Source organism: Eptatretus burgeri, chromosome 3, assembly GCF_056783735.1.
Source record: "Eptatretus burgeri isolate ZD-2024b chromosome 3, Ebu_testis_v1, whole genome shotgun sequence".
Taxonomy (NCBI): Eukaryota; Metazoa; Chordata; class Myxini; order Myxiniformes; family Myxinidae; genus Eptatretus; species Eptatretus burgeri.
Window position 1 is genome coordinate 128,161,043 of NC_140963.1, and position 10,015 is coordinate 128,171,057.

At 43.1% G+C, this 10,015-nt stretch overlaps 1 protein-coding gene across 2 annotated transcripts in view; it reads right to left on the reverse strand.

Moving 5' to 3' along the window:
• The window catches only part of LOC147030946 (acidic phospholipase A2 4-like), a 45,194-nt gene extending 35,963 nt beyond the window's left edge, over nucleotides 1-9,231 (reverse strand). The window contains exons 1-2 of one of the 2 annotated variants that reach the window (XM_085875540.1): nucleotides 9,087-9,231; nucleotides 8,797-8,877 (exon numbers count right to left, since the gene is read on the reverse strand). In XM_085875540.1, the coding sequence (XP_085731666.1) occupies nucleotides 8,797-8,839 (43 nt within the window). In that variant the 5' untranslated portion in view covers nucleotides 8,840-8,877; nucleotides 9,087-9,231. Of the gene's footprint in view, nucleotides 1-8,796; nucleotides 8,878-9,071 lie in introns of both variants that reach the window. The other variant, XM_085875541.1, reaches the window with a different exon arrangement.
• Nucleotides 9,232-10,015: the final 784 nt, after the last annotated feature.

A 10,015-nucleotide genomic window follows, 5' to 3' on the forward strand; every position in this document is an offset into this window, starting at 1 on the left:
TGGGGTTTTTTGTGCATATATTTCTCAAAGATCGTTCCAAAATCGTCAGTTTCTTCAAGAACAGTTGGTAGAAGGTTAAGCTCCGGACTGTTCCGTTTGACCCATGGCTTTGTGGGAGAAAATAATGATATTAATGTACTCTCAATTATAATTGTTGCTGGTGTTTTATAAATTTAATTTTTATGCTACAAGTCAAATTGGATGTCAGTGATGCTTCCCTTTAGCCCAGAGTCTTTTGACCTAAATGTTGATACGTACAAGGAATGTCTCGCTATGGAACAAGGTGACCTGGTTGATAATGCTGCAACTTTTGCCATGATTATGTCATTGGCTTTTCACCTCGTAGACACGTATTGCAGTTGGAGTTCTTTTGCCGTAGGCTTATCAGCCCCCTCCACTCTCCCAAAACCATATAAATGCCAGAAAATGTAATCTTAGCTGAGTAAAAATCATTGTGGATGTATACCATCTCGGTGGGTTGTACTCCATAGTACTATGTTAATAAAATTATCTGATGTAATGTACTTTCCGTTGTGGACAGTGAATTAATTGTGGCTTTCATCTGAGTAACAGGATTTACATCGAGTCGGTTAAAACGTTAACTACAAAATTCTACAACAGCTTTGTATGATTGTTGTCACATCTGTTATTCAAAGTTCACGAACAAAGCTAAGATAGATCATGCTCGGAAACATAGAAGGGGGATTGAAACGCAGAAGAGTTGAAAAGGCTCTTCCCATGTCCTTTTTCTCAAGACTCTGTACCATAATGTGTTCTATGGACTGAGTGTATTGGTTTTGTCTGTTTGTCACTTGGGAAATATTTTTTTGACAATTGTGTTGGTCTGTTGAGTTTGTCTGTCTGTCTGTCTGTCTGTCTGTCTGTCTGTTTATCACACGATTTATGGCCAAAGTTTTCAAGCAATCGTTCTGAAATGTTTGTGTATGTACCGTAGGTGACTGGCCAAGGACAACAACGCTAAATTTTGGTGAAGATCTGGATCTGAGAATTTTTTTAAAGTGATTTCACCATTGAGAGACAGGAGGGAAAACGATGTATCGCATGATATCTAAAAAAGTTTTGGACGAGTTATGACAAAACTAGCTGGATGAGTTGGTTAGGTGACAAGAACAAGCCGATTCGATTTTGGTTAAGGTCCGGATTCATATCCGACCTATCGGTGTGATACAAATTGTTAACTGTTCTGCCTGGTGGAGGTATGTGCGCTACCAAGTGCCATTCCGTTTCGCCAAGTGTCACTCGATGAGTGATTTTCATTCTTTCTGTCTGTCTGTTTTGTTTATACATCAATCGCCTACGGGTCACATTTTTACTCCGATCTTCACGAAATTTAAACACCTTGTCGAGGTAGTGACAAGTTGGAAGCCTATTCTTTTTGAGGTCAATAGGTCAAAGGCCAAGGTCACAAATCGTCAATTTTTATCTGATTGACTTGATATATATTGTGTATAAAACCAAAAAACAGGTGTGGACAGTGAACCCTCGTCGAGGTGAATCCTGGGTCAACCCGTGTGAGTACGTCTATTAATTATGTCCTGTTTGAATGTGAGTACATCTATTAATTGCTTAATATTGGACATTGACTACGTCTATTAATTATGGACTATTGGAACATACCTTTTTGTTATTTACACCTTTAGAGCCCTTCCACGTTTTAGACCCGTTTGCTGTTCCATTTATGTTGAGTAATCTATTGATGTGGACCTGTGACCGGGGTTGTGGATCCGCCGTTTGGAGAGGCTCTGGGCTGAAAGGATCGAAACCTCGATGACAAATGGTGCCCAGCTGATGATCTAGGCAGTTGGGAAATCAGTAAATTGTTTATAAGTGAAGGTGATAACTTCAAATAAAATAGCTTTTGTAAGTACTTACTAGTATATAATATATCCGTGTGTGTGTGTGTGTTGTTATGTCTGGTTTCCTTCTTGGGATTACGGTGCAGTAGTTGGTCTTTATTTTGATACACACCATTTTGACCCTTTGAATATTTTAAGACCCTTTATACTCTCTTAGATCCTTTCGACCTTTGGACTGATTGACCACCCTATTTAGACCCTTTAAGACCCTTGTAGACCTTTTAAGACATTTGAAGTGAAGACATTTACATGCTTCATCCCCCTTGACCCATAGACCTTTTGACCCATTCGACCCTGTTTGAACGCTTTGATGCAATTGCACTCCTTAGATCTGCCCTGAACCCTCCCAATGCCTCCTTCCCTGTCCCGAACTGTGTGGACCTCAAACATGCAAGGTCTCTGCTCTGACAGATCTCTCAATCCAGGCTGCTATTAATAAACCAGACATCATCTGCGTGACAGAATCCTTACTCTCACAGGATGTCTCTCACTCCTTAGTGTCTCCCCTCGGCTTTTGTCTCCTCGGATTTGATATTACTGAAACTTGCTGCAGCGGCGGAGTTGCACTTTGCATCAATAACTCAATTTCTCACTGCCCTTATACTGATCTTACACCTCCCAACCCAAAGGAGCACCTCTATCTGCAACTTCCTCTCCACTCCCACATCTTGTGTGTGTTGTGTCACCAATTGTGTTGTGCAGCCTCCAAACTGTGATAACTCCATCTACATCTCTCTCAGACAACATGGACCAAATTTTAAACATTCTCCCTCTTTTAAACATTGGCACTTCGGCAAAGGACTTATTTGACTTACTGGGAAAGATTCAATCTGTGAACTTTCCAACATCCCTGCAAATGTCTCCTGCTCTTATTTTGATTCCTGGAAGGCACATCTGACCAAAGGCAACCTCAGATCACTCCACAAAGCCTGCAACAAATGTGTGTTTTCTCTTCGGAGAGCCAGAAAAAAAAACATCTGTCAAACCTCAAGATTGATCTTTCAAAGTTTGCCTCCTTCTTCAAAAAACCTTGTTGAGTCTGTCTTTGGAGTATGCTCCCCCTCTATCCCTTCCCTCATTTGAAATGGCACCACAGCTGACTCCACTCGTGGGAAGGCCAAATGCCTCAATTCTGTGTTTGCTTCCAAACCTTGTCCCCAAACCCTCGCTCTTTGTACCCACCACACCCAGTCCTACCCAACTCCTCTTAGATTCTGTCTTTTGCACATGAGAGAGTGGAGACCTTTCTGGCAACCCTCGACTCTGATACTATAACTGGAGAGCACGGCATCAGCTTATCTTTCCTAAAAACCTGCTCTGCAGCTGCTTGTGCACATCATCTCTGCTATTTTCACCCGATCATGCCCTAGGTCATCTTCCATCTGCTTTAAAATCAGCCAACATCACTGTATTGCATAAGAAGTTGCAAAAAATGATCCCCTTAACGACAGACCTATTAGCATACTTCCAATCACAAGCAAGATCATGGAATCCATCATCGCAGTTGATATTAAATCCTTCCTTTTTTCGAACGGCCACATCTCAGATCCCCAATACAGTTTCAGAGATGTTAACTCTCCCTTGGACATGCTGCTCCGACTGTTACTGGAGTAGCATGTCCAAGGTAGAGTTAACTTGTCATCTATTGTTGGACATGCTGCCCAACAATGGATGGAGGCCCTTTATATCAGACATGAAATCAAAGCAATTTCTCCAGACATATCTCGAGCTTTCGATACATTCTGGCATCCCGCCTTATGCTCCATACTCTCTCCCAATGACGACCATTGCCACCTGCACTCTTCGGTTACTGACTTCCACTACTCTCATAGCCAATGTGTGGCTCTCGAATGAAGCCGTTCATCTCCTCTCACTCTCAAGGAAGGTGTGCCACACGGCAGTGCTCTGGGCTCAATCCTATTCTTAATCTTCATCAAATATCTCTCTGACTATAAAATCCCCTTTATGTATTTGCTAATGACTCCACCCTCTTCTGTGACATTCCTCATCCTCCAGATAGGCAGGTAGCAGCCTCTTCCCTCTCTTTAGTCCTTGACAAAATCACAATCTTGTCAAAGATGTGGAATATGTCTCTCTCCTCTCTCCTCTCTCCTCTCTCCTCTCTCTTCTCTCTTCTTTCCGAATAGACCGTCTGGCAAACCCTCCCATCTACTTCCTAAACAATCCTAGTGAGGAAGTGAGGTCACTCAAACTCCTGGGTCGCACTCCCAGCTAATGATCTTTCATGGCCAAATCACCTTTAAAAGTTGGCCTCCACATCCACTCACCATCTGGCCATCGTCCGTCATCCAAAGTCCTTCCTTGGCACACCGGAACTCCTATCCAGCTACAAGGTCTTCATCTGCAGCTTGATAGAGTGATGCTGTCCCTTCTGGGCTGGCTTCCCTGCCTCACACCTTCATCAGTTTGATGCCGTGGAAACCAAGGCCTTCAAGATTATTGCAATCTCCCGTCACAAAGCTGAGTCTATGGGCCTATTACTTTCCCATCGCAGACAGGTCTGTGGTCTCTCTGTCTTCTGCTGTCTAATTTCTGCTCTTGCACCCTTTTCTCTTTATGTGCATTGTCCCCTCCCCTCACCCCCCACCCCAACCAAGGTTTCTGTGGGGCGTACAAGGTCCGCTATGAAGTTGAACATTTCATCCGCATGATTTCCCTAAATCATGGATTTGATGTGTGCTACTGCTTAACCAGTCGGCACTGGCTGATTGGATGGTCAAATCTCTCTCAAAAACCTATGAGTGAGCCGTGACTGTCTGCCTGTATAATGAAGGTGTCATCGACTATGACGTCAAAGTTTGGCTGAGTCATGAACAGGTTCAAACAATCCATGAAACGCTGACGTTCAAACTTCCAAATAACCAATGACATTGCAAACCAAAAATTCAAATCCTCACCACAACAGAACAAAAGAGCAGTCTCCTGCAAAGATTAGCTGAGAGGTGTTTCACTTCGTCCAAAATTTTGACCTCAAATATGTTTGACATGTCTTTGTTCATAAGGCAGCTGAAAGGGGCTGAGAGGAGGGGTGGACCTGGAGGTGTTGATGGATTTTATTGCTGAAAGACTGTGGGATTGGAATGGGAGTTACAGATGCTAAAAATTTGTCCTGCACATACCACTGACAGAGCTTTGGCAAACCAAATGACAATAACCAGAATAACCCACAAACCTTCGAACCAAATCCCACAATCGCAAACATTCCTCACCATTTCCAGTACATGAAGTTTCATAATAAACAGGGCACCCTAACCCGATCCAGGGCATTCCAAACACATTTGCCACCAAATTTACCATAAATAATACCATCAACAACACAATTTGCTGAAGGTTCATTATTATCAGAAGAAACAATATGTTGTTTCGATTCTGGTCCAACTGGTACAATGGGGGCATAGATTGAAATAATTATTAACCTCCGCCATCTTCGAAGATGGATGGAGGTTACTGTTTTCACCCTTTTCTGTTTGTTTGTTTGTGAACAGTATAACGGAAAAACTCCTCGACGGATTTCGACGAAACTTGGTGGGGGGGGGGGGGTTATGTATGGTCCAAAGATCATGCCATTAAATTTTGGACTTGGTACAATTAAATTTTGGACTTGATTCCCCCCCCCCCCAAAAAAAAATTGTTTGAGAAAATTTTTTTTTTTTTTGCATTTCTACATGTTTTAAGTGATTTCCAACCCCCCCCAAAAAAAATTGTTCCCCGCCCCCAAAAACATTGTTACCCCCCCAAAAAAAATTGTTAGAAAAATTTTTTTTTTTGCATTTCTACATGTTTTAAGTTATTTACAACCCCCCCCCAAAAAAAATTGTTACCCCCCCCAAAAAATAGAGAATTTTTTTTTGCATTTCTACATGTTTTAAGTGATTTCCAACCCCCAAAAAATTGTTCTCCCCCCAAAAAAAGAAGTTTTTTTTTGCATTTCTACATGTTTTAAGTTATTTCCAACCCCCCCCAAAAAAATTGTTACCCCCCCCAAAAAAATAGAGAATTTTTTTTGCATTTCTACATGATTTAAGTGATTTCCAACCCCCCAAAAAAAAGAAAAAATTTTTTTTTGCATTTCTACATGTTTTAAGTGATTTCCACCCCCCAAAAATATTTAGAGAAAAAAAAATTTGCAACTTTTTTTTCAACAAAATTTCAATTTTTTTTTTTTGTATTTTTTTTGTATTTTTTGCATTTTTACATGTTTTAAGTGATTTCCAACCCCCCCCCCCCCCCAAAAAAAAATGTTGGAGAAAAGAACTATAACTCTCAGCACTGTTGACATCATATTTAATGAATAAGATATAAGGTTCACTTGAGTGACCCAGCAGTATTGGCGGCGGAGGTTTTGCACTCTCCCGAGTGCTCCCCCTCTCGTTACCTCCGCCACCGAAGGTGAAGGAGGTTATGTTTTCACCCCTTTCTGTCTGTCTGTTTGCTTGTTTGTCTGTCTGGATGTGTACAGGATATCTCAAAAAGTTGCAGACGGATTTGGCCAAAACTTGGTGGACAGTTTGAGTGTGTGCACACGATGAATTGATTCGATTTTGGTGAAGATCCGAATCCAGATCCGGCTACTAGAATTTTAAAGTGATTCTTCACCAATGAGAGATGGGGTTCAAAAACGGTATATAGCATGATATTTCAAAAATGTATTGATCCCAATATGTTCTCGTGGATCAGGCATTGCAGGGCGGAGGTATGCACTCTACTGAGTGCCCTAGTTTCATAATGTGTCGAGCACGTTTTTACAAAGATGTAGTCCCCCCCACCCCATCCCCAGCCCAAGTCTCTGTATCTACGCCCTACCTTTCCCTCCTCCATACGTTCTTGACCATTCCCCCATTGTAATCTGTCCCTATGGCCTTTCCTCTTGAGTTTACAATCAATCAGCATGGCCCACGAGTGTAACTGTGATGTCAGGCGAGGACAAAAGACGTACAAGAGACATGGACATCTGGCAGCCTCGAGGTGTGGTGTGGGATTTCCCTGGCTTGCACAGCAAATCAGCACAGCCCATGGATCATCGGCTGACAGACTGCATCAGCCAATAGGTGCATGCCACAGGCAATACAGCACACCCAGCTGGACTTAATACAAGTCCAGCTGGGTAGTTTGGGCGGTTTGTGTGGATGGTTGCCTGCTCGTTGTGTTCCCTGCCCAGTCCTTTGTGGTCCGAGGATGATCAATGGATCATGGCTTAGCGAGTCCTGCTCGGGAGGTCCGCAAGAGTAGCAGGAGCAAGCATGCACCAAAGCACACCCATGCTGAATGGAACCACAAATGCCAACTGGGTTGAGGAACGCGCCCACCTGATTTCATGGGTGGGACTGGATTGGTTTCGTGGGTGAGACTGGATTGGTTTCATTGGTGAGGCTGGATACACCTTGGTTTCATGGGTGAGACTGGATTGGTTTCATGGGTGGGACTGGATTGGTTTCATGGGTGAGGCTGGATACACCTTGGTTTCATGGGTGAGGCTGGATACACCTTGGTTTCATGGGTGAGGCTGGATACACCTTGGTTTCATGGGTGAGGCTGGATACACCTTGGTTTCATGGGTGAGGCTGGATACACCTTGGTTTCATGGGTGAGACTGGATTGGTTTCATCTGTGAGGCTGGATACACCTTGGTTTCATGGGTGAGACTGGATTGGTTTCATCTGTGAGGCTGGATACACCTTGGTTTCATGGGTGAGGCTGGATACACCTTGGTTTCATGGGTGAGGCTGGATACACCTTGGTTTCATGGGTGAGACTGGATTGGTCAACGTGTTCGGAGTAGGGGGCATTGCTTCAGGACATGGGGAACCATGAGGCCTGTGTGGAGGAATCCCTGGGCAATGATTGCTGGGGGCCCTGGAGTGGACATTCCTCCCTCCAGGGCTTCAGGATAGCCTTTCACCACCTCCTCATCATCACCCATTTCAAACCCAGGATCTTTCCTGCACTCATTGACTTACCCCTCATTCAGCCCTTTCTTTCCATGTGATTCTGTTTTCTCCCCTCCCTCTCCAACTTCTTTTTAAAAAAATTTTTCCATTGCCATTTCATCCTAAATTTCTCCATCTTCATTCAGCCCCCTTCTTCATGTGTTTGAGCTTGTATGCAGCTTATTCAACTACTGTGTACTCCTTTCCCTTTCTCTCTCCTGCTCCTCCAACCATTCATCCTCAATTTCCCTCTACCCTGCTGTTGGTGTATCCTTCCGTTAGATTGTTCTTCCTGCTCTGTTCTGTGTTTTCTGCTCTAACCCTAACTAACAGCTTGAAGCTGATACACCGGGAAAAATCACAGAACTGTTGGAAAGCATCCGTAAATGAAAATAAGTAAATGAAAATAAATAAATGCAAGTGAGTGACCCGAGACAATGGGGGGTCGCACCGTTCGTTATTGCTTACAATGTGTAAGCATACCCTGCTCGTATTATATAGATCAGAAAAGTGAAATACTCTTACTTCACCAGAATGACTTTTCCATCACAGCAAGTAACTGCACACAGGTTATCAACTTTGGATTGAGGGAAGTAAATGAAAAGGAATCGACTGGGAGATTAATATACCAATTAAAAGTTCATCAAACATCCCAGAACATACTGAAAGGTCCCAGAAAAAGGTCCGAAAAAGAACATACTGTATTCACAATAGTCAAGGAAACAGTAAAACAATTTTTTTTTAATAAAACTCTCATTCCGTACTTTATATAATTAGGAAGAAAAAGTATTTTCCTGCAAATTGTATTTTTGTGTTTTTAAACAAACAAAATCCGTTTCCCTTTCGAAGGACTATTGTGAGTATGTCATTCACGAACCTTTTGAACGCCCTCCTGACCCTTGACTTCAAAAAGAAAATGTTGAATTCAAGGATTGATAATACTCCGAATATGCGACTGTCTGAAATCTTACCGTGAATGATGACGAGAAGACCCAAAACCTGGAGAAGAGTCATCGTGAGCCAAGATTTGAGTTGTCAAGTAACTTCGGAAACTTTGGAAACACACACACACACACACACACACACACACACACACACACACACACACACACACACACACACACACACACACACACACACACACACACACTTGGAATCCATCCGACGAGGATTGGACAGTCATGACCAAACAGAAATGCTTTCATTATATCGCTCGAAAATTGTCCACACTGCAAACACCATCCACCTTGTTAGAACTTGCCTTCAGTCTCTCGTTTTGCGTGGAAAACCCTGACTGTCGACACCCTTTAATGACCGAAGAAAGAGCTCTTCACTTCTGCTCAGCAGATATTCATATCTGTGAAGCTTCAGAGAGGGTGTTTGTGCCAGATTCCTTGCGATCCGCCTTCTTGATGAGGATGTTTGTGCCAGATTTTAAAAAGGCATTCCTTTTTTAAAGGAGGATCTTTACTTATGACCATACGCCCATTATGGTCATAAGTGGAGGGTCTCCATCAAGGTCATAAGTAGAAGGTCTCCATCGAGGTCATAAGTAGAGGGTCTCCATCAAGGTCATAAGTAGAAGGTCTCCATTGAGGTCATAAGTAGAGGGTCTCCATCAAGGTCATAAGTAGAGGGTCTCCATCAAGGTCATAAGTGGAGGGTCTCCATCAAGGTCATAAGTTGAGGGTCTCCATCAAGGTCATAAGTTGAGGGTCTCCATCAAGGTCATAAGTGGAGGGTCTCCATCAAGGTCATAAGTGGAGGGTCTCCATCAAGGTCATAAGTGGAGGGTCTCCATTAAGGTCATAAGTAGAAGGTCTCCATTGAGGTCATAAGTAGAGGGTCTCCAGTGTTATATGTGCAGGGTCATTGGTTGGCTCATATCGGTGATTATTTTAATTTGGGATTTTGCGATAAATACTTGTGCGCTGACTTTGAAGTACTTGAATGATTTTAACAGGATAGTTATCTCGCTCCGTCAGGTTGTATCCGACTTCTGGTGACATTCATGATCAGATTTCTCCAAACATCCCGATCCTGCATTGCTTCCAGATGCTCGGGCAGAGACAGCTTGGTTGCAGCCTTTACCCCATTCATCCAGCACATAAGGTCTGCCTCTTCCTCTTCTTCCCTCAACCATGAATACCCAGCAGAGTTGACTCCTCCAGATTTTCGTTTTCTGCACGC